At 44.2% G+C, this 24359-nt stretch overlaps 1 protein-coding gene across 1 annotated transcript in view; it reads left to right on the forward strand.

The window, feature by feature from the left end:
• The window catches only part of LOC138383624 (conserved oligomeric Golgi complex subunit 5-like), a 46417-nt gene extending 27638 nt beyond the window's left edge, over window positions 1–18779 (forward strand). Inside the window, exons 2-3 of the mRNA XM_069468622.1 lie at window positions 16420–16523; window positions 17238–18779. Of these exons, the coding sequence (XP_069324723.1) occupies window positions 16420–16523; window positions 17238–18779 (1646 nt within the window). The remainder of the gene's footprint in view (window positions 1–16419; window positions 16524–17237) is intronic.
• Window positions 18780–24359: the final 5580 nt, after the last annotated feature.

Here is a 24359-nt window from a genome sequence, read left to right on the forward strand (position 1 = left end):
ACCCTCCATGCATGGGCCCATGAACTGGCCAGTACCAAGATGTATGCCACACAGCTTTTTAGATAAACACTACGTGTAGAATTATTTGCCAGTTTTTTCACCACATATCACCATAATTGTGATAAGGTTCGTCTGTGCCTCCTTAAACACAAGATGGCTGCCACGGAGAAAACTATGCTGAGGCCTAGGTCACTTGGATTTCACGACACTTGTTACTGGAGGCTGGAAGGAGGCCTTTCTTTTAAGTATCATTCCACCATCCTTTCTCCATTATTTTAAAATGCAGAGAAACATTTCCAAGTTAGCATAATAATTAGTAGCTGAAGGGGACATTTTTATTGTGGGGTCAGTGTGGGTGGGGGGCGCAGGCCCTCTGTCAGTTCGCTGGATTGTTTTGATTTTCCCCAGAGAAGAGAAGTGGGCATGTGTGTGGCAGATGAAAAGTTCGGATCCTGTTTCTGTCTTAGACTGAAACAGGAACCGCACTTTTCACTCCGTTCCATTAAGAATCCCTTGCTTCATCAGCTGGGAATCCACCATGGGCCTCTAGACCGCTCTAGGCGTGGGCCCAGTTAACTGGCTAGTTCAAAGAATTATGCCGCAGCGCTTTTAAAGACACCACTACCATGAGAATTATTTGACTGCTTTTGCAGCACCTTTCACCATAATTGTGATAAGGTTCATCTGTGCCTCCTTAAACCCAAGATGGCTGCCAGGGACAAACGTGTGCTGAGGCCTAGGTCACTTGCTGTTGCCAATACTTGGTATGGGAGTCTGGCAATAAGCCAGTCTTTTAGGTATAATTCCACCATCCTATCTCCATTATTTTAAAAGGCAGAGGACCTTTCGCCAGATAGCATAAGGATGAATCGCTGGAGGGGACGTTTTTGTTTGGGGTGGTGGGGAGCGGGGAAGGCCATCTGTGAATCCTATGGGTTGTTTTTGTTATCCCTAGAGAGGAGAAGTGGGCATGTGTGTTGGAGGCAAAAAGTGCGGATCCTGTTTCAGTCTTAGACTGAAACAGGATCCGCACTTTTCAGCCTGTTCCTTTAAGAATCCTTAGATTCATCACCTTGGAATCCACCATGGTTCTCTAGACGCCTCTATGCGTGGGCCCAAGTAACTGGCTTGTTCCAAGAAGTATGCCACAGAGCTTTTGAATTAACCAGTATGTTTAGAATTATTTGCCAGGTTTTCAGCACGTTTCACCATAATTCTGATAACGTTTGTATGTGCCTCCTTAAACCCAAGATGGCTGCCATGGGCATAACTATGCTGAGGCGTAGCTGACTTGGTGTTGCCTATTTTTGTTAGAGGAGACTGACAAGAAGCCATTATTCTAAGTATCACTCCACCATCCTTTCTCCATTGTTTAAAAATGCAGGGAAATTTTGCAAGTTAGCATAATAATTAATAGCTGGAGGGGACTTTTTTTTTGTGGGGTCGGTGTGGGTGGAATGGGGGCAGGCCCTTTGTCAGTTTGCTGGTTTGTTTTTATTATCCCCAGAGAGGAAAAGTGGGCATGTGTGTGGCAGGTGAAAAGTGTGGATCCTGTTTCAGTCTTAGACAGACACAGGATCCGCACTTTTCACCCCGTTCCATTAAGAATTCTTTGCTTCATCAGCTGGGAATCCACCATGGTTCTCTAGACCCCTCTATGCGTGGACCCAGAAAACTGCCTGGTTCCAAGAAGTATTCCACAGAGCTTTTGAAATAACCACTACGTTGAGAATTCTTTGCCAGTTTTTGCAGCACCTTTCACCATAATTGTCATAAGGTTCATCTCTTCCTCCTTAATCTCGAGATGGCTGCCATGGACAAAACTATGCTGAGGCCTAGCTCACTTGGTGTGGCTGATACTTGGTACTGGAGACTGGCAAGAATACATTCTTTTAAGTATCATTCCACCATCCTTTCTCCACTATTTTAAAAGCCAGAGCACCTTTCGGCAGTTAGAATAACAAGGAGTCGATGGAGGGGAAGTTTTTATGTGGGGTCTGGGGTCTGGTGCGGAAAGCCCTCTGTCATTTCTGTGGATTGTTTTCATTATCCCCAGAGAGGAGAAGTGTGCATGTGTGTGGCATGAGAAAAGTGCGAATCCTGTTTCAGAGACTGAATCAGGATCTGCACTTTTTGTGCCATTCCTTTAAGAATCCTTTGCTTCATCAGCTGGGAATCCACCATGGTTCTCTACACCCCACTATGCGTGGGCCCAATTAACTGGCTAGTTCAAAGAAGTATGCCGGAGAGCTTTTGAAATAAGCACTACCATGGAAATTATTTGCCAGCTTTTCCAGCACTTTTACCATAATTTTGATAAGGTTCTTCTGTGCTTCCTTAAAACCTAGATGGCTGCCATGGACAAACCTATGCTGAGGCCTAGGTCACTTGCTGTTGCCAATACTTTGTATGACAGTCTGGCAATAGGCCAGTCTTTTAGGTATAATTCGACCTTCCTATCTCCATTGTTTTAAAAGGCAGAGGACCTTTTGCCAGATAGCATAAGGATGAGTTGCTGGAGAGGACATATTCGTGTCAGGTGTTGGGGGATGGGGGCAGGCCATCTGTCAATCCGATCTGTTTTTTTTCTTATCCTTAGAGAGGAGAAGTGGGCATGTGTGTTTCCAGGAAAAAGTGCGAATCCTGTTTCAGTCTTAGACTGAAACAAGATCTGCACTTTTCAGCCTGTTCCTTTAAGAATCCTTTGATTCATCACCTGGGAATCTACGATGGTTATCTCATCCCCTCTATGCATGGGCCGAGGTAACTGGCTTGTTCCAAGAAGTATGCCGCAGAGCTTTTGAATTAGCCAGTACGCTAGAATTATTTGCCAGGCCTTCAGCACGTTTCACCATAATTGTGACAACTTTTGTATGTGCCTCCTTAAACCCAAGATGGCTGCCACGGACATAACTAAGCTGATGCGTAGCTGACTTGGTGTGGCCTATTTTTGTTAGTGGAGACTGACAAGAAGTCATTATTCTAAGTATCACTCCACCATCCTTTCTCCATTGTTTAAAAATGGAGGGAAATTTTGCATGTTAGCATAATAATTAATAGCTGGAGGGGACTTTTTTTTTGTGGGGTCGGTGTGGGTGGAATGGGGGCAGGCCCTTTGTCAGTTTGCTGGTTTGTTTTTATTATCCCCAGAGAGGAAAAGTGGGCATGTGTGTGGCAGGTGAAAAGTGTGGATCCTGTTTCAGTCTTAGACAGACACAGGATCCGCACTTTTCACCCCGTTCCATTAAGAATTCTTTGCTTCATCAGCTGGGAATACACCATGGTTCTCTAGGCCACTCTATGCTTGGGCCCAGAAAACTGCCTGGTTTCATGAAGTATTCCACAGAGCTTTTGAAATAACCACTACCATGGAAATTATTTCCCAGCTATTCCAGCACTTTTACCATAATTTTTATAAGGTTCATCTGTGCTTCCTTAAAACCTAGATGGCTGCCATGGATAAACCTTTAATGAGGGCTACGTCGCTTGGTGTTGCCAATACTTGGTACGGGAGTCTGACAAGAATCCAGTCTTTTAATTATCATTGCACCATTCTTTCTCCCTTATATTAAAAGGCACAGCAACTTTCCGGAGTTAGCATAAGGACGAGTCACTGGAGGGGACGTTTTGTGTGGGGTCGTGGTGGGTTGGGAGACAGGCCCTCTGACAATCCGGCGGCTTGTATTTATTATGCCCAAACAGGGGAAGTGGATATGTGTGTGGCAGGTGAAAAGTGCAGACCCTGTTTCAGTCTTAGACTGAAACAGGATCCAGACTTTTCATCCCATTCCTTTTAGAATCCTTTGCTTCATCAGCTGGGAATCCACCATGGTTCTCTACACCCCACTATGCATGAGCCCAGTTAACTGGCTAGTTCAAAGAAGTATGCCACAGAGCTTTTGAAATAAGCACTACCATGGAAATTATTTGCCAGCTTTTCCAGCACTATTACCATAATTTTGATAAGGTTCGTCTGTGCTTCCTTAATCCTAGATGGCTGCCATGGACAAACCTATACTGAGGGCTATCTGGCTTGGTCTTGCCAATACTTGGTACGGGAGTCTGACAAAAATCCAGTCTATTAATTATGATTGCACTATCCTTTCTCCCTTATATTAAAGGGGAGAGCAACTTTCGGCAGTTAGCATAAGGATGAGTCACTGGAGGGTACGTATATGTGTGGGTCGGGGTCGGTTGGGGGACAGGCCCTCTGTCAGTCCGGCGGTTTGCATTTATTATGCACAGACAGAGGAAGTGGATATGTGTGTGGAGGGGAAAAGTGCGGATCCTGTTTCAGTCTTAGACTGAAACAGGATCCGTACTTTTCAGCCTGTTCATTTAAAAATCCTTTGATTCATCAGCTGGGAATCCACCATGGTTCCCTTGACCACTCTATGCATGGGCCCATGTAACTGGCCAGTATCAAGATGTATGCCGCAGAGCTGTTGAAATAAACACTGCGTGTAGAATTATTTGCCAGATTTTGCAGCACATATCAACATAATTGTGATAAGGTTCATCTACGCCTCCTTAAACACAAGATGGCTGCCACGGAGAGAACTATGCTGAGGCCTAGCACACTTGGATTTCACGACACTTGTTAATGGAGCCTGGAACGGGGCCATTCTTTTAACTATCATTCCACCATCCTTTCTCCATTATTTTAAAATGCAGGGAACCTTTTGCAAGTTAGCAGAATAATTATTAGCAGGAGGGGAATTTTTTTTTGTGGGGTCATCATGAGTGGGGGGGCGCAGGCCTTCTGTCAGTTCGCTGGTTTCTTTTTACTTTCCACAGAGAAGAGAAGTGGGCATGTGTGTGGCTGGTGAATAGTGCACATCCCGTTTCTGTCTTAGACTGAAACAGGACCTGCACTTTTCACCCCATTCCTTTAAGAATCCTTTGCTTCATCAGCTGGGAATCCACCATGGGTCTCTAGATGGTTGTATGCGTGGACCCAGTTAACTGGCTAGCTCAAAGAATTATGCCACAGAGCTTTTGAAATAACCACTACCATGAGTATTTTTGACAGCTTTAGCAGCTCCTTTCACCATAATTGTGATAAGGTTCAACTGTGCCTCCTTAATCCCAAGCTGGCTGCCACGGACTAACCTATGGTGAGGCCTAGGTCACTTGCAGTTGCCAATACTTGCTATGGGAGTCTGGCAATAAGCCAGAATTTTAGGTATAATTTCACCATCCTATCTCCATTATTTTATAAGGCAGAGGACCTTTCCCCAGATAGCATAAGGATGAGTCGCTGGAGTGGACGTTTTTGTGTGGGGTGGGGGTGGAAGGGGCAGGCCATTGTCAATCTGATGGGTTGTTTTTGTTATCCCTAGAGAGGAGAAGTGGGCATGTGTGTTGCAGGCAAAAAGTGAGGATCGTGTTTCACTCTTAGACTAAAACAGGATCCGCACTTTTCAACCTGTTCCGTTAAGAATCCTTTGATTGATCACCTGGGAATCCACCATGGTTCTGTAGACCACTCTATGGGTGGGCACAGGTAACTGACTTGTTATAAGAAGTATGACGCAGAGCTTTTGAATTAACCAGTATGTTTAGAATTATTTGCCAGTTTTGCAGCACGTTTCACCATAATTTTCATAACGTTTGTATGTGCCTCCTTAAACCCAAGATGGCTGCCACGGACATAACTATGCTGAGGCGTAGCTGACTTTGTGTTGCCTATTTTTGTTAGTGGAGACTGACAAGAAGCCATTCTTCTAAGTATCATTCCAACATCCTTTCTCCATTATTTAAAAATCCAGGGAAATTTTGCAAGTTAGCATGATAATTATTAGCTGGAGGGGACTTTTTTTTTGTGGGTTCGGTGTGGGGGGGCAGGTCCTCTTTTAGTTCGCTGGTTTATTTTTATTATCGTCAGAGAGGAGAAGTGGGCATGTGTGTGGCAGGTGAAAAGTGTGGATCCTGTTTCAGTCTTAGACAGAAACAGGATCCACACTTTTCACCCCTTTCCATTAAGAATCCTTTGCTTCATCAGCTGGGAATCCATCATGGTTCTCTAGATCCCTCTTTGCTTTGGCCCAGAAAACTGCCTGGTTCCAAGAAGTATTCCACAGAGCTTTTGAAATAACCACTACGTTGAGAATTCTTTGCCAGTTTTTGCAGCACCTTTCACCATAATTGTCATAAGGTTCATCTCTTCCTCCTTAATCTCGAGATGGCTGCCATGGACAAAACTATTCTGAGGCCTGGCTCACTTGGTGTGGCCGATACTTGGTACTGGAGACTGGCAACAATACATTCTTTTAAGTATCATTGAAGCATCCTTTCTCCACTATTTTAAATGCCAGAGCAGCTTTTGGCAGTTAGAATAACAAGGAGTAGCTGGTAGGGAAGTTTTTATGTGGGGTCTGGGGGGCTGGTGGGGCAAGCCCTCTGTCAGTTCTGTGGTTTGTTTTTATTATCCCCAGAGAGGAGAAGTGGGCATGTGTGTGGCACGTGAAAAGTGCATATCCTGTTTCAGAGACTGGAACCGGATCTGCTCTTTTCATCCCGTTCCTTTAAGAATCCTTTGCTTCATCAGCTGGGAATCCACGATGGTTCTCTACACCCCACTATGCGTTGGCCCGGTTAACTGGCTAGTTTAAAGAGGTATGCTGCAGAGCTTTTCAAATAACCACTACCATGGTAATTATTTGCCAGCTTTTCCAGCACTTTTACCATAATTTTGATAAGGTTCATCTGTGCTTCCTTAAAGCGTAGATCGCTGCCATGGACAAAGTTATACTGAGGGCTATCTCGCTTGGTGTTGCCAATACTTGGTACGGGATCTGACAAGAATCCAGTCTTTTAATTATCGTTGCACCATCCTTTCTCCCTTATATTAAAAGGCAGAGCAACTTTCAGCAGTTAGCATAAGGATGAGTCCCTGGAGGGGACATTTTTGTGTGGGGTCTGGGTCGATTGGGGGAAAGGCCCTCTGTCAGTCCGGCAGTTATTTTTTTTATGCCCAGACAGGGGAAGTGGATATGTGTGTGGCAGGTGAAAAGTGAGGATCCTGTTTCAGGCTTAGACTGAAACAAGATCCGCACTTTTCAGCCTGTTCCTTTAAAATCCTTTGATTCATCAGCTGGGAATCCACCATGGTTCCCTAGACCCCACTATGCATGGGTCCAGGAAACTGGCCAGTACCAAGATGTATGCGGCAGAGCTTTTGAAATAAAGACTACGTGTAGAAGTATTTGCCAGTTTTTGCAGCACATATCACCATAATTGTGATAAGGTTCGTCTGTGCCTCCTTAAACACAAGATGGCTGCCACGGAGAAAACTATGCTGAGGCCTAGCTCACTTGGATTTCACGACACTTTTTACTGGAGCCTGGAAGGAGGCCATTCTTTTAAGTATCATGCCACCATCTTTTCTCCATTTTTTCAAAATGCAGGGAAATTTTGCAAGTTAGCATAATAATTAGTTGCTGGAGGGGACTTTATTTTTGTGGGGTCGGTGTGGGTGTGGGGGGGCAGGCCCTCTGTCAGTTCGCTGGTTTGTATTTATTATACCCAGAGAGGAGAAGTGGGCATGTATGTGGCAGGTGAAAGGTGTGGATCCTGTTTCAGTCTTAGACAGAAACGGGATCAGCACTTTTAAGCCCGTTCCATTAAGAATCCTTTGCTTCATCAGCTTGGAATCCACCATGGGTCTCTGAACCGCTCTATGCGTGGGCCCAGCTAACAGGCTAGTTCAAAGCATTATGCCGCAGAGCTTTTGAAATAACCACTACCATGAGAATTATTTGACAGCTTTCACAGCAGCTTTCACCATAATTGTGATAAGGTTCAGTTGTGCCTCCTTAAACCCAAGATGGCTGCCATGGACAAACCTGTGCTGAGGCCTAGGTTACTTGCTGTTGCGAATACTTGGTATGGAAGTCCTACAATAAGCCAGTCTTTTAGGTATAATTCCAACATCCTATCTCCATGATTTGAAAAGGCAGAGGACTTTTCGCCAGAGAGCATAAGGATAAGTTGCTGGAGGGGACGATTTTGTGTGGGGTTGTGGGGGGCTGGGGCAGGGCATCTGTCAATTGGATGGGTTGTGTTTGTTATCCCTAGAGAGGAAAAGTGGGCATGTGTGTTGCAGGCAAAAAATGCGGATCCCGTTTCAGTCTTAGACTGAAACGGGATCCGCACTTTTCAGCCAGTTCCTTTAAGAATACTTTGATTCATCACCAGGAACCCACCATGGTTCTCTAGACTCCTCTATGCATGGGCACAGGTAACTGGATTGTTCCAAGAAGTATACCACAGAGCTTTTGAATTAACCAGTACGTTGAGAATTATTTGCGAGGTTTTCAGCACGTTTCACCATAATTGTCATAACGTTTGTATGTGCATCCTTGAACCCAAGATGGCTGCCACGGACATAACTATGCTGAGGCGTAGCTGACTTTGTGTTGCCTATTTTTGTTTGTGGAGACTGACAAGAAGCCATTCTTCTAACTATCATTCCACCATCTTTTCTCCATTATTTAAAAATGCAGGGAAATTTTCTAGTTAGCATAATAATTAGTAGCTGGAAGGGACCTTTCTTTTTGTGGCGTCGGTGTGGTGGTTGGGGGGGCAGCCCTTCTGTCAGTTTGCTGGTTTGTTTTTATTATCCCCAGAGGGTATGTGTGTGGAAGGTCAAAAGTGGGGATCCTGTTTCAGTCTTAGAAAAACCGGATCCACACTTTTCACCCCGTTCCATTAAGAGACCTTTGCTTCATCAGCTGGGAATCCACCATGGTTCTCTAGACCCCTCTTTGCTTTGGCCCAGAAAACTGCCTGGTTCCAAGAAGTATTCCACAGAGCTTTTGAAATAACCACTACATTGAGAATTATTTGCCATATTTGCAGCACCTTTCACCAAAATTCTCATAATAATCATCTCTTCATCCTTAATCTCGAGATGGCTCCCATGGACAAAAATTTGCTGAGGCTTAGCTCTCTTGGAGTGGCCGAAACTTCATACTGGAGAGTGGCAAGAATACATTCTTTTAAGCATCATTCCACCATCCTTTCTCCACTATTTTAAAAGCTAGAACACTTTCGGCAGATAGAATAACAAGGACTCGCTGGTGGGGAAGTTTTTATGTGGGGTCTGGGGGGCAGGTGGGGCAAGGCCTTTGTCAGTTCTATGGTTTCTTTTTATTATCCCCAGAGAGGAGAAGTGGGCATGTGTGTGGCAGGTGAAAAGTGCGGGTCCTGTTTCAGAGACTGAAACGGGATCAACACTTTTCATCCCGTTCGTTTAAGAATCCTTTGCTTCATCAGCTGGGAATCCACCATGGTTCTCTAGACCCTTCTATGCGTCGGCCCAGAAAACTGCCTCATTCAAAGAAGTATTCCACAGAGCATTTTAAATAGCCACTACGTTGAGAATTATTTCCCAGTTTTTGCAGCACCTTTCACCATAATTTTCATAAGGTTTGTCTCTTCCTCCTTATTGTCGAGATGGCTGCCATGGACAAAACTATGCTGAGGCCTTGCTCGCTTGGTGTGGTGGATACTTGGTACTGGAGACTGGCAAGAATACATTCTTTTAAGTATCATTCCTCCATCCTTTCTCCACTATTTTAAAAGCCAGAGCAACTTTCGGCAGTTAGAATTACAAGGTGTCACTGGAGGGGAAGTTTTTATGTGGTGTTTGGGGGGCTCGTGGGACAAGCCCTATGCCAGTTCTGTTGTTTGTTTTTATTATCCCCAGAGAGGAGAAGTGGGCATGTGTGTGGCAGGTGAAAAGTGCGGATCCTGTTTCAGAGACTAAAACAGGATCAACACTTTTCATCCCGTTCCTTTAAGAAGCCTTTGCTTCATCAGCTGGGATTCCACCATGGTTCTCTACACCCCACTATGCGTGGGGCCCAGTTAACTGGCTAGTTCAAAGAAGTATGCCACAGAGCTTTTGAAATAACCACTACCATGGTAATTATTTGCCAGCTTTTCCAGCACTTTTACCATAATTTTGATAAGGTTCATCTGTGCTACCTTAAACCCAAGATGGCTGCCACAGACAAACCTATAATGAGGGATATCTCGCTTGGTGTTCCCTATACTTGGTAGGGGAGTCTGACAAGAATCCAGTCTTTCAATTATCATTGGACCATCCTTTCTCCCTTATATTAAAAGGCAGAGCACCTTTCAGCAGTTAGCATAAGGATTAGTCACTAGAAGGGACGTTTTTGTGTGGGTTGGTTGGGGGAGAGGTCCTGTGTCAGTCCGGCGGTTTGTATTTATTATGCCCAGACAGGGGAAGTGGATATGTGTGTGGCAGGTGAAAAGTGCGGATCCTGTTTCAGTCTTAGAGTGAAACAGGATCCACACTTTTGAGCCTGTTCCTTTAAAAATGCTTTGAATCAGCTGGGAATCTACCATGGTTCCCTAGACCCCTCTATGCATGGGCCCAGTAAACTCGCCAGTACCAAGATGTATGCCGCAGAGCTTTTGAATTAAACACTACGGATAGACTTATTTGCCAGTTTTTGTAGCACATATCACCATAATTGTGATAAGGTTCGTCTGTGCCTCCTTAAATACAAGACCGCTGCCATGGAGAAAAGTATGGTGAGGCCTAGTTCACTTGGTTTTCATGACACTTGTTACTGGAGCCTGGAAGGAGGCCATTCTTTTAAGTATCATTCCACGATCCTTTCTCCATTATTTTAAAATGCATGGAACCTTTTGCAAGTTAGCATAATAACTAGTAGCTGGAGGGGACTTTTTTTGGGGGGGGGGTCGGTGTGGGTGGGGGGCGCAGCCCCTCTGTCAGTTCGCTGATTTCTTTTTATTTTCCCCAGAGAGGGGAAGTTGGCATCTGTGTGGCAGGTGAAAAGTGCGGATCCCGTTTCTGTCTTAGACTGAAACAGGACCTGCACTTTTCACCCCGTTCCTTTAAGAATCCTTTGTTTCATCAGCTTGGAATCCACCATGGGTCTCTAGACTGCTCTATGCGTAGGCCCAGTTAAAAGGCTAGTTCTAAGAATTATGCCACAGAGCTTTTGAACTAACCACTACCATGGGAATTATTTGACAGTTTTTGTAGCTCCTTTCACAATAATTGTGATAAGGTTCATCTGTACCTCCTTAAAACCAAGATGGCTGCCACAGACAAAGGTGTGCTGAGGCCTAGGTCACTTGCTGTTGCCAATACTTGGTATGGGTGTCTGGCAATAAGCCAGGCTTTTAGGTATAATTCCACCATCCTATCTCCATTATTTTAAAAGGCAGAGGACCTTTCGCAAGACAGCATAGGGATGAGTGGCTGGAGAGGACTTTTTTGTGTGGGGTTATGGGGGGTGCAGGCAGGCCATCTGTCAATTCAATGGGTTGTTTTTGTTATCCATAGAGAATAGAAGTGGGCATGTGTGTTGGAGGCAAAAAGTGCGGATCCTGTTTCAGTCTTAGACTGAAACAAGATCCATACTTTTCAGCCTGTTCCTTTAAGAATCCTTTGATTCATCACCTGGGAATCTCCCATGGTTCTCTAGACCCCTCTCTGCGTGGGCACATGTAACTGGCTTGTTCCAAGAAGTATGCCGCAGAGCTTTTGAATTAACCAGTACGTTGAGAATTCTTTGCCAGGTTTTCAGCATGTTTCACCATAATTGTGATAACGTTAGTATGTGCCTCCTTAAACCCAAGAAGGCTGCCACGGACATAACTAAGCTGAGGCGTAGCTGACTTGGTGTGGCCTATTTTTGTTAGTGGAGACTTACAAGAAGCCATTCTTCTAAGTATCATTCCACCATCCTTTCTCCTTTGTTTAAAAATGCAGGGAAATTTTGCAAGTTAGCTTAATAATTAGTAGCTGGAGGGGACTTTTTTTTTTTTGTGTGGGGTCGGTGTGAGTGGGGGAGGGCAGGTCCTCTGTCCGTTCACTGGTTTGTTTTATTATCCCCAGAGAGGAGAAGTGGGCATGTGTGTGGCAGGTGAAAAGTGCGGATCCTGTTTCAGTCTTAGACAGAAACAGGATCCGCACATTTCACCCCGTTCCATTAAGAATCGTTTACTTCAACAGCTGGGAACACACCATGGTTCTCTAGGCAACTGTATGCTTGGGCCAGAAAACTGCCTGGTTCCATGAAGTATTCCACAGAGCTTTTGAAATAACCACTATGTTGACAATTATTTGTCAGTTTTTGCAGCACCTTCCACCATAATTGTCATAAGGTTCGTCTCTTCCTCCTTAATCTCGAGATGGCTGCCATGGACAAAACTATGCTGAGGCCTAGCTCACTTGGTGTGGCCGATACTTCGTACAGGAGACTGGCAAGAATACATTATTTTAAGTATTATTCCACCATCCTTTCTCCACTATCTCGAAAGCCAGAGCACGTTTCGGAAGTCAGAATAACAAGGAGTCGCTGGAGGGGAAGTTTTTATGTGGGGTCTGGGTGGCTGGGGCAGCAAACCCTTTGTCAGTTCTGTGGTTTCTTTTTATTATCCTCAGAGAGGAGAAGTGGGCATGTGTGATGCAGGGGAAAACTGCGGATCCTGTTTCAGAGACTGAAACAGGATCTGCACTTTTCATCCTGTTCCTTTAAGAATCCTTTGCTTCATCAGCTGGGAATCCAGCATGGTTCTCTACACCCCACCATGCATGGGCCCAGGTAACTGGCTAGTTCAAAGAAGTATGCCGCAGATCTTTTGAAATAACCACTACTATGGAAATTATTTGCCAGCTTTCCAGCACTTTTACCATAAATTTTATAAGGTTCATCCGTGCTTCCTTAAACCCTAGATGGCTGCCACGGGAAAACCTATGCTGAGGCCTAGGTCTCTTCCTGTTGCCAATAATTGGTATGGGAGTCTGGCAAAAGGCCAGTCTTTTAGGTATAATTCCGCCATCCTATCTCCATTTTTTTAAAAGGCAGAGGACCTTTCACCAGATAGCATAAGGATGAGTCAATGGAGGGGACGTTTTTGTGTGCGGTTATGGGGAGTGGGCGCAGGCCATCTATCAATCCAATGGGTTGTTTTAATTATCCCTAGAGAGGAGAATTGGGCATGTGTGTTGCAGGCAAAAAGTGCATATACTGTTTCAGTCTTAGACTGAAACAGAAGCCGCACTTTTCAGCCTGTTCCTTTAAGAATCATTTGATTCATCACCTAGGAATCCACCATGGTTCTCTAGACCCCTCTATGCGTGGGCCCAGAAAACGGCCTGGTTCCAAGAAGTATTCCACAGAGCTTTTGAAATAAACACTACGTTGAAAATTATTTGCCAGTTTTTGCAACACCTTTCACCATAATTGTCATAAGGTTCATCTCTTCCTCCTTAATCTCGAGATGGCTGCCATGGACAAAACTATGCTGAGGCCTAGCTCACTTGGTGTGGCCGATACTTGGTACTGGAGACTGGCAAGAATACATTCTTTTAAGTATCATTCTGCCATCCTTCTACACTATTTTAAAAGCCAGAGCACCATTCGGCAGTTAGAATAAGAAGGAGTGGCTGGAGGCGAAGTTTTTTGTGGGGTCTGGGAGCTGGTGGGGGAAGCCCTCTATCAGTTCTGGGGTTTGATTTTATTATCCCCAGGGAGGAGAAGTGGGTATGTGTGTGACAGGGGAAAAGTGCGGATCCTGTTTCAGAGAGTGAAAGAGGATCCGCAATTTTCAGCCCGTTTCTTTAAGAATCTTTCGCTTCATCAGCTGGGAATCCACCATGGGTCTCTAGACCGCTCTATACGTGGGCTCAGTTAACTGGCTAGTTCAAAGAATTATGCCACAGAGCTTTTGAAATAACCACTACCATGAGAATTATTTGACAGCTTTTGCAGCACCTATCACCATAATTGTTATAAGATTCATCTGTGCCCCCTTAAACACAAGATGGCTGCCACAGAGAAAACTATGCAGAGGCCTAGGTCACTTGGATTTCACGATACTTGTTACTAGAGCCTCAAGGAGGCCATTCTTTTAAGTATCATTCCACCATTCTTACTCCATTATTTTAAAATGTAGGGAACCCTTTGCAAGATAGCGTCATAATTAGTAGCTGGAGGGGACTTTTTTTTGTGGGGTCGGTGTGTGTGGGGGGCGCAGGCCCTCTGTCAGTTCGGTAGTTTGTGTTTATATTCCTTAGACAGCCGAAGGGGGCATGTATGTGGCAGGTGAAAAGTGCAGATCCCGTTTCTGTCTTAGACTGAAACAGGACCTGCACTTTTCACCCCGTTCCTTTAAGAATCCTTTGCTTCATCAGCTGGAAATCCACCATGTGTCTCTAGACCGCTCTATGCGTGGGCCCAGTTAACAGGCTAGTTCAAAGAATTATCCCGCAGAGCTTTTGCAATAATCACTACCATGAGAATTATTTGACAGCTTTTGCAGCACCTATCACCATAATTGTTATAAGGTTTATCTGTGCCTCCTTAAACCCAAGATGGCTGCCACGGACAAAGGTGTGCTGAGGCCTAGGTCACTTGCTGTTGCCAATACTTGGTATGGGAGTCTGGCAATAAGCCAGTCTTTTAGGTATAATTCCACCATCCTATCTCCATTATTTTAAAAGGCAGAGGACCTTTCGCCAGATAGCATCAAGGATGAATCGCTGGAGGGGACGTTTTTGTGTGGGGTGGTGGGGGTGGGGGCAGGCCATCGGTCAATCCGATAGGTTGTTTTTGTTATCCCTAGAGAGGAGAAGTGGGCATGTGTGTTGCAGGCAAAAAGAGCGGATCCTGTTGCAGTCTTAGACTGAAACAGGATCCGCACTTTTCAGCCTGTTCCTTTTAGAATCCATTGATTCATCACCTGGGAATCCACCATGGCTTTCTAGACCCCTCTATGAGTGGGCACAGGTAACTGGCTTGTTCCAAGAAGTATGCCGCAGAGCTTTTGAATTAACCAGTACGTTGAGAATTATTTGCCAGGTTTTCAGCACGTTTCACCATAATTCTGATAATGTTTGTATGTGCCTCCTTAAACCCAAGATGGCTGCCACGGACAAACCTATGCTGAGGCGTAGCTGACTTGGTGTTGCCTATTTTTGTTAGTGGAGACTGACAAGAAGCCATTCTTCTAAGTATCATTCCAACATCCTTTCTCCATTATTTAAAAATGCAGAGAAATTTTGCAAGTTGGCATAATAATTAGTAGCTGAAGGGGACTTTTTTTTTGTGGGGTCCGTGTCGGGGAAGGGAAGGCCCTCTGTCAGTTCTCTGGTTTGTTTTTATTATCCCTTGAGAGGAGAAGTGGGCATGTGTGTGACAGGTGAAAGTGCGGATCCTGTTTCAGTCTTAGACAGAAACAGCATCCGCACTTTTCACCCCGTTCCATTAAGAGTCCTTTGCTTCATCAGCTGGGAATCCGCCATGGTTCTCTAGACCCCTCTATGCGTGGGCCCAGAAAACTGCCTGGTTCCAAGAAGTATTCCACAGAGCTTTTGAAATACCACTACGTTGAGAATTATTTGCCAGGTTTTGCAGCACATTTCACCATAAATGTCTTAAAGTTCATCTCTTCCTCCTTAATCTCGAGATGGCTGTCATGGCAAAAACTGTGCTGAGGCCTAGCTCACTTTGTGTGGCCGATACTTGGTACTGGAGACTGGCAAGAATACATTCTTTTATGCATCATTCCACCATCCTTTCTCCACTATTTTAAAAGCCAGAGCACCTTTCGGTAGTTAGAATAACAAGGAGTTGCTGGAGGGGAAGTTTTTATGTGGGGTGTAGGGGGCGGGTGGGGCAAGCCCTCTGTCAGATCTGTGGTTTTTTTTACTATTTCCAGAGAGGAGAAGTGGGCATGTGTGTGGCAGGTAAACAGTGCGGATCCTGTTTCAGAGACTGAAACAGGATCCGCACTTTTCATCTTGTTCCTTTAAGAATCCTTTGCTTCATCAGCTGGGAATCCACCATGGTTCTCTACACCCCACTAAGCGTGGGCCCAGTTAACTGGCTAGTTCAAAGAAGTATTCCACTTAGCATTTTAAATAACCACTACCATGGAAATTATTTGCCAGCTTTTCCAGCACTTTTACCATAATTTTGATAAGGTTCATCTGGGCTTCCTTAAACCCTAGATGTCTGCCACGGACAAACCTATACTGAGGGCTATCTGGCTTGGTGTTGCCAATACTTGGTACGGGAGTCTGACAAGAATCCAGTCTTTTAATTATCTTTGCACCATCCTTTCCACCTTATATTAAAAGGCAGAGCAACTTTTGGCAGTTAGCATAAGGATGAGTCACTGGAGGGGACGTTTTTGTGTGGGGTCGGGGTGGGTTGGGGGACAGGTGCTCTGTCAGTCTGGCAGTTTGTATTTATTATGCCCAGACAGGGGAAGTGGATATGTGTGTGGCAGGTGAAAAGTTCGGATCCTCTTTCAGTCTTAGACTGAAACTGGATCCGCACTTTTCAGCCTGTTCCTTTAAAAATCCTTTGATTCATCAGCTGGGAATCCACCATGGTTCCCTAGACCCCTCTTATACTTCTCCATCTATTCACCAAGCTGCAATTGCTGAAAAACTAGCAAAACTTGCCCAAGTAATCAGTCAGTTGGATAAAGAACTACACCTACAGGTTGTTGCAAGACATGAAGATTTACTGGCACAAGCAACTGGTATTGAGTCTTTGTAAGGTGTTCTTCAGATGATGCAGACAAGAATTGGCGCTTTACAGGGAGCTGTTGATAGGATGAAAGCAAAAATTGTTGAGCCATACAATAAAATAGTAGCCTGTACTGCACAACTAGCAAGACTTCAGGTTGCCTGTGATTTGCTTCGGAGAATTATTCGCATTTTGTATCTCTGTAAGAGACTCCAAGGACAACTACAAGGAGGAAGTAGAGAGATAACAAAAGCTTATCAGAGTCTCAATGAACTTGATTATCTTTCTCAAGGAATAGATCTTTCTGGAATAGAAGTAATAGAAAATGATCTGCTTTTTATTGCAAGAGCTCGACTTGAAGTGGAAAATCAAGCTAAGCACCTACTGGAGCAAGGTGTGGAGATTCAGAATCCTACTCAAGTCGGAACAGCTCTTCAGGTTTTCCATAATCTTGGAATTTTGAAGGATGCTATTATCAGTGTTGTGGATGGATGTCGTGTTACTTTAGAGGAAAATATCAAGAATGCGTTAGACATCAAAGTTTTGACTCAGCCTTCCCAGTCAGCTGTGAGAGGGGGTCCTGGACGATCTACCATGCCAACCCCAGGAAATACTGCAGCATTTCGTGCTTCCCTCTGGACCAATATGGAGAAACTTATGGATCTTATTTGCTCTGTTTGTGGACAGGTACAACATCAAAAAAAAGTATTAGCCAAAAAGAGAGATCCTGTTTCTCATATTTGTTTCATTGAAGAAATACTTAAGGATGGACAACCTGAAATTTTCTACAAGTTTTGGAATTCAGTTACTGAGGCACTTCCTTCTCAATTTTATGGGACAATAAACACTTCTGCGTTTTTGAAACAGGCATGTGAAGGAGAATACCCTAAATTATTGCGTCTCTATAATGACTTCTGGAAGTGTCTTCAACAATACAGTCAAAATATCCAAGGGAATTTTAATGCAAGTGGAACTACAGACCTCTTTGTTGACCTACAGCACATGGAAGATGATACACAAGATATATTCATACCAAAAAAGCCAGATTATGATCCAGAAAGGGCTTTGAAAGACTCACTGCAGCCCTATGAGGCTGCTTACCTGTCAAAATCCTTATCCCGGCTCTTCAATCCTATCAACTTGGTGTTTCCCCCTGGTGGTCTAAATCCTCCTTCCTCTGATGAACTTGATGGTATCATTAAAACTATAGCAAGTGAACTAAATGTAGCTGCTGTTGATGCAAACCTCACATTAGCTGTGTCAAAAAACGTGGCAAAGACCATTCAGTTATATGGTGTAAAATCAGAGCAGCTTCTTTCCACACAAGGAGATGCAAGTCAGGTGATTGGGCCTCTTACTGAAGGACAGAGAAGAAATGTGGCAGTAGTGAATTCACTGTACAAGTTGCACCAGTCAGTAACAAAGGTAGTTTCCAGTCAGAGCTCGTTCCCACCAGCAGCTGAGCAAACTATAATTTCAGCCCTAAAGGGGATCCATGCTCTTATGGAAAATGCTGTGCAACCCTTACTGACTTCAGTGGGAGATGCTATAGAGGCCATCCTCGTCACCATGCATCAGGAAGATTTTTCTGGGTCACGATGCAGCTCAGGAAAGCTCGATGTTCCTTGTTCTCTGTACATGAAGGAGCTACAAGGTTTCATTGCCAGAGTTATGAGTGACTATTTTAAACACTTTGAATGCTTAGATTTTGTCTTTGATAACACTGAAGCTATTGCCCAAAGAGCAATTGAACTTTTTATCCGCCACGCCAGTCTCATCAGACCTCTTGGTGAAGGTGGGAAAATGCGACTTGCTGCTGATTTTGCACAGATGGAGTTGGCTGTGGGTCCCTTCTGCAGACGAGTTTCCAACTTAGGAAAGTCCTATCAAATGCTGAGGTCATTCAGACCACTGCTCTTCCAGACAAGTGAAAATGTGGCCAATAGTCCTACACTCGGGGACATCATTCCTTTCAGCATCGTCACTCAGTTTTTGTTCACAAGAGCACCTGCTGAGATGAAGTCCCCGCTCCAGAAGGCAGAGTGGTCCCACGCACGCTTCTCTCAGTGGCTGGACGACCATCCGTCTGAAAAGAACAGGCTCCTCCTCATCAGGGGAGACCTGGAAGCTTACGTCCAGACAGTGAGAAGTAGAGAAGGCAAAGAATTTGCACCAGTTTATCCCATAATGGTTCAGCTGCTTCAAAAAGCTATGTCTGCTCTTCATTAACAATATGAAATCCAATCTCCACTTCATGCTAACCCATTCATAGTCGGCAGTTAAGTAACACATACTCTAAAATTTAGACAGCAACTATTTACTATTTTCAGAATGTAATGGATTTTTCTGTATTTCCTGTTGATCTTTATTTACCTCTTTAGCACTTCTACTTTAAGTAGCATAAAATGTCAAAAGATTCATCATCACAGCCTTTAAAATTCATGGACCTGATTATTCCAGAGAGATTCTTTTTTTCCTTTCAGACTTTTGTACAAGGCTAAAATTTCTTTATCACCTAAGTTCCACTATGGGTACATCCACACAAAGTCCCCATTGCTTCTAAAGGGATATGAACAAGTTACAGGTAGCCTGTTTTTCCCAAGCTACCCTCTTCCTGAGCTCAGTGGTTCCCAAATATGGCTGCACACTGACAACACCAGGGGAGTTTTAAAAAAATCCTGATGTGCGACTTACACTCCATAGTAATTAACCTGTCTGGGAGAGGGAGTGGGAGCCAGGCATCAGTATTTTTTTTTTTTAAATCCCCACAGTGATTCCAATATGCAACAAAAGTTTGGGAACCACTAACATATTCAAAATTAAGATGTAGGGTTAAATGTTCTTGTTTAAATATGTCATACTGAATCTTTAAATAAAGCAAGGCTTTCTCAAAAAAAAAAAAAAAATACAACTTGGCCAGTACCAAGTTGTATGCCACAGAGATTTTGAAATAAACACTACATGTAGAATTATTTGCCAGTTTTTGCAGCACATATCACCATAATTGTGATAAGGTTCATCTATACCTCCCTAAACACAAGATGGCTGCCACGGAGAAAACTATGCTGAGGCCTAGCTCACTTGGATTTCACGACAGTTGTTACTGGAGCCTGGAAGGAGGCCATTCTTTTAAGTAGCATTCCACCATACTTTCTCCATTATTTTAAAAGGCAGGGAAACTTCTGCAAGTTAGCATTATAATTAGTAGCTGGAGGGGACTTTTTTTTTGTGGGGTCAGTGTGCGTGTGGGGGGCAGGCCCTCTGTCAGTTCACTGGTTTGTTTTTATTATCCCCAGAGAGGAGATGTGGGCATGTGTGTGGCAGGTGAAAAGTGCGGATCCTGTTTCAGTCTTAGAATGAAACAGGATCCGCACTTTTCACCATGTTCCTTTAAGTATCCTTTGCTTCCTTAGCTGGGAATCCACCATGATTCTCTAGACCGCTCTATGCGTGGGCCCAGTTAACTGGCTAGTTCAAAGAAGTATGCCGCAGAGCTTTTGAATTAACCACTACGTTTAGAATTATTTTCCCGTTTTTGCAGTAAGTTTACCCATAATTGTGATAACGTTTTATGTACCTCCTTAATCCCAAGATGGCTGCCACGGACATAAATATGTTGAGCCGTAGTTCACTTGGTGTTGCCGATACTTGTTACTGGAGACTGACAAGAAGTCATTCTTTTAAGTATCATTCCACCATCCTTTCTCCATTATTTTAAAAAGTAGAGTACCTTTCTAGAATAGCATAATAATGAGTCACTGGAGGGGAAGTTTTTATGTGGGGTCTGGGAGGCTGGTGGGGCAAGCCCTCTGTCAGTTCTGTGCTTTGTTTTTATTATCCCCAGAGAGGAGAAGTGGGCATGTGTGTGGCAGGTAAACAGTGCGGATCCTGTTTCAGTCTTAGTCTCAAACAGGATGCGCCATTTTCACCCCGTTCCTTTAAAATCCTTTGATACATCAGCTGGGAAACCACCATGGTTCTCTAGACCCCTCAATGCATGGGATCAGGAAACTGGCTAGTTCCTAGAAATAATCCGCAGAGCTTTTGAATTAATCACTAAGTGGAGAGTTATTTGCCAGTGTTTGCAACACCTATCGCCAAAATTGTGATAAGTTTCTTCTGTGCCTCCTTAAACCCAAGATGGCTTCCACGGAGAAAACTATGCTGAGGCCTAGCTCTCTTTGTTTTGACAATACTTGTTACTGGAGCTTGGAAGGAGGCCATTCTTTTAAGTATCATTCCACCATCCTTTTTCCATTACTTTAAAATGCAGGAAATCTTTTGCAAGTTAGCATAATCATTAGTAGCTTGAGGGGACTTTTTTTTGTGGGGTGCGGGGCGCAGGCCCTCTGTCATTTTGCTGGTTTGTTTTTATTATCCCCAGAGAGGAGAAGTGGGCATGTGTGTGGCAGGTGAAAAATGCAGATCCTGTTTCAGAGATTGAAACAGGATCCGCACTTTTAACCCCGTTCCATTAAGAATTCTTCGCTTCATCAGCTGGGAATCCACCATGGTTCTCTAGAGCCCTCTATGCGTGGGTCTAGTTAACTGGCTAGTTCAAAGAAGTATGCCGCAGATCTTTTGAAATAACCACTACCATGGCTATTATTTGTCAGCGTTCCAGCACCTTTTATCATAATTTTGATAAGGTTGATCTGCGCTTCCTTAAACCCAAGATGGATGCCACGGACAAACCTATACTGATGGCTAGCTCGCTTGGTGTTGCCAATACTTGGTACAGGAGTCTGGCAAGAAGCCAGTCTTTTAAGTATCATTGCACCATCCTTTCTCCATTATATTATAAGGCAGAGCAACCTTCGGCAGTTAGCATAAGGATGAGTCCCTGGAGGGGACGATTTTGTGTGGGGTCAGGGTGGGTGGTGGGACAGGCCCTCTGTCAGTCTGAAGGTTTGTATTTATTATGCCCAGCCAGGGGAAGTGGATATGTGTGTGGCAGGTGAAAAGTGCGGATCCTGTTTCAGTCTTAGACTGAAACAGGATCCGCACTTTTCAGCCTGTTTCTTTAAAAATCCTTTGATTCATCAGCTGGGAATCCAATATAGTTTCCTAGACCCCTCTATGCATGGGGCCAGGTAACTGGCCAGTAACAAGATGTATGCTGAAGAGCTTTTGAAATAATCACTACGTGTAGAATTATTTGCCAGTTTTTGCAGCACATATCACCATAATTGTGATAAGGTTCGTCTGTGCCTCCTTAAACACAAGATGGCTGCCACGGAGAAAACTATGCTGAGGCCTAGCTCACTTGGTTTTCACGATACTTGTTACTGGAGCCTGGAAGGACGCCATTCTTATTACTATCATTCCACCATCCTTTCTCCACTATTTTAAAATGCAGGGAACCTTTTGCAAGGTTGAATAATAATTAGTAGCTGGAGGGGACTTTTTTTTTTTGTGGGGTCAGTATGGGTGGGGGGCACAGGCCCTCTGTCAGTTCGCAGGTTTGTTTTTATTTTCCCCAGAGATGAGAAGTGGGCATGTGTGTGGCAGGTGAAAAGTGCAGATCCCGTTTCTGACTTAGACTGAAACAGGATCCGCACTTTTCAGCCTGTTACTTTAAAAATCCTTTGATTCATCAGCTGGGAATCCAACATGGTGTTTTACACCCCTCTATGCATGGGCCCAGGTAACTTGCTAGTTCCAAGAAGTATTACCCAGAGCTTTTGAAATAATCACTACGTGGAGAATTATTTGCCAGTTTTTGCAGCACCTATCACCATAATTGTGAAAAGGTTCGTCTGTGCCTCCTTAAACCCAAGACGGCTGCCACAGAGAAAACTATGCTGAGGCCTAGCTCACTTGGTTTTGATGATAATTGTTACTGGAGCCTGGAAGGAGACCATTTTTTTTAAGTATCGTTCCACCATACTTTCTCCATTATTTTAAAATGCAGAGACCCTGTTGCAAGATATCATAATAATTAGTAGCTGGCGGGGACGTTTCTTTCTGGTGGGGTTGGGGTTGGTGGGGGCGGGATGGTCCTCTGTCAGTTCGCTGGTTTGTTTTTATTATCCCCTGAGAGGGGAAGTGGGCATGTGTGTGGCCGTTCCTTTAAGAATCCTTTGCTTCATTAGCTGGGATTCCACCATGGTTCTCTAGACGACTCTATGTGTGGGCTCAATTAACTGGCTAGTTCAAAGAATTATGCCACAGAGCTTTTGAAATAACCACTACCATGAGAATTATTTGACAGCTTGTGCAGCACCTTTCACCATAACTGTGATAAGATTCATCTGTGCCTCCTTTAAACCCAAGATGGCTGCCACGGACAAACCTATACTGAGGCCTACTTCACTTCGTGTTGCCAATACATGGTACGGGAGTCTTGCAAGAAGCCATTCTTTTAAGTGTAAATCCACCATCCTTTCTCCATTATTTTAAAAGACAGAGGACCTTTTGCCAGATAGCATGAATATGAGTCGCTGGAGGGGACGTTTTAGTGTGGGGTGGTGGGGGACGGGGGCAGGCCATCTGTGAATCCGATGGGTTGTTTTTGTTATCCCTAGAGAGGAGAAGTGGGCATGTGTGTTGCAGGAAAAAAGTGCGGATCCTGTTTCAGTCTTAGACTGAAACAGGATCCGCACTTTTCAGCCTGTTCCTTTAAAAATCCTTTGATTCATCACCTGGGAATCCACCATGGTTCTCTGGAACACTCTATGCATGGGCACAGGTAACTGGCTTGTTCCAAGAATTATGCTGCATAACTTTTGAATTAACCACTACGTAGAGAATTGTTTGCCAGTTTTTGCAGAACGTTTCACCATAATTCTGATAACGTTTGTATGTACCTCCTTAAACCCAAGATGGCTGCTCTGACATAACTATGCTGAGGGTTAGGTCACTTGGTGTTGCCAGTCCTTCTTACTGGAGACTGACAAGAAGCCATTATTTTAAGTATCATTGCACCATTCTTTCTCCATTATTTTAAAAGGCAGGGCACCTTTCGCAAGATAGCATAGTAATAAGTCACTGGAGGGGAAGCTTTTGTGTGGAGTCGTGGGGGATGTGTGGGCAGGCCCACTGTCAGTCCAGCGGTTTTTTTTTGTTATCCACAGAGAGGAGAAATTGGCATGTGTGTGGCAGGTAAAAAGTGCAGATCACATTTCAGTCTTAGTCTGAAACAGGATCCGCACTTTACAGCCCGTTCCTTTAAGAATCCTTTGCTTCATCAGCTGAGAATGCACCATCGTTCTCTAGACCGCTCCATACCGGAGCGTGGCAAGAAGTCATTCTTTTAAGTATCATTCCACCATCGTTTCACCATTATTTTAAAAGACAGAGCACCTTTCGTCATTTGCCATAAGAATGAATGGATGGAGGGGACGTTTTGTGGGGGATCCTAGGTGAGGTGGAGGGCCAGGCCCTATGTCAGTCCGGTCGTTTTTTTTTTTATTATGCCTAGAGTGGAGAAGTCGGCATGAGTTTGACAGGTGAAAAGTGTGAATCCTGTTTCAGTCTTAGATTGTAACAGGAGCCGCAATTTACAGCCCATTCCTTTAAGAATCCTGTGCTTCATCAACTGGGCATCCACCATGGTTCTCAAGACCCCTCTATGCGTGGGCCCAGAAAACTGCCTGGTTCCTGAAGTATGCCACAGATCTTTTGAAATAACCACTAAGTTGAGAATTATTTGCCAGTTTTTGCAGCACCTTTCACCATAATTGTCATAAGGTTCATCTCTTCCTCCTTAATCTCGAGATGGATGCCATGGACAAAATTATGCTGAGGCCTAGCTCACTTGGTGTGGCCAATACTTGGTAGTGGAGACTGGCAAGAATACATTGTTTT

The sequence above is a fragment of the Eulemur rufifrons genome, chromosome 6 (genome assembly GCF_041146395.1).
Source record: "Eulemur rufifrons isolate Redbay chromosome 6, OSU_ERuf_1, whole genome shotgun sequence".
Taxonomy (NCBI): Eukaryota; Metazoa; Chordata; class Mammalia; order Primates; family Lemuridae; genus Eulemur; species Eulemur rufifrons.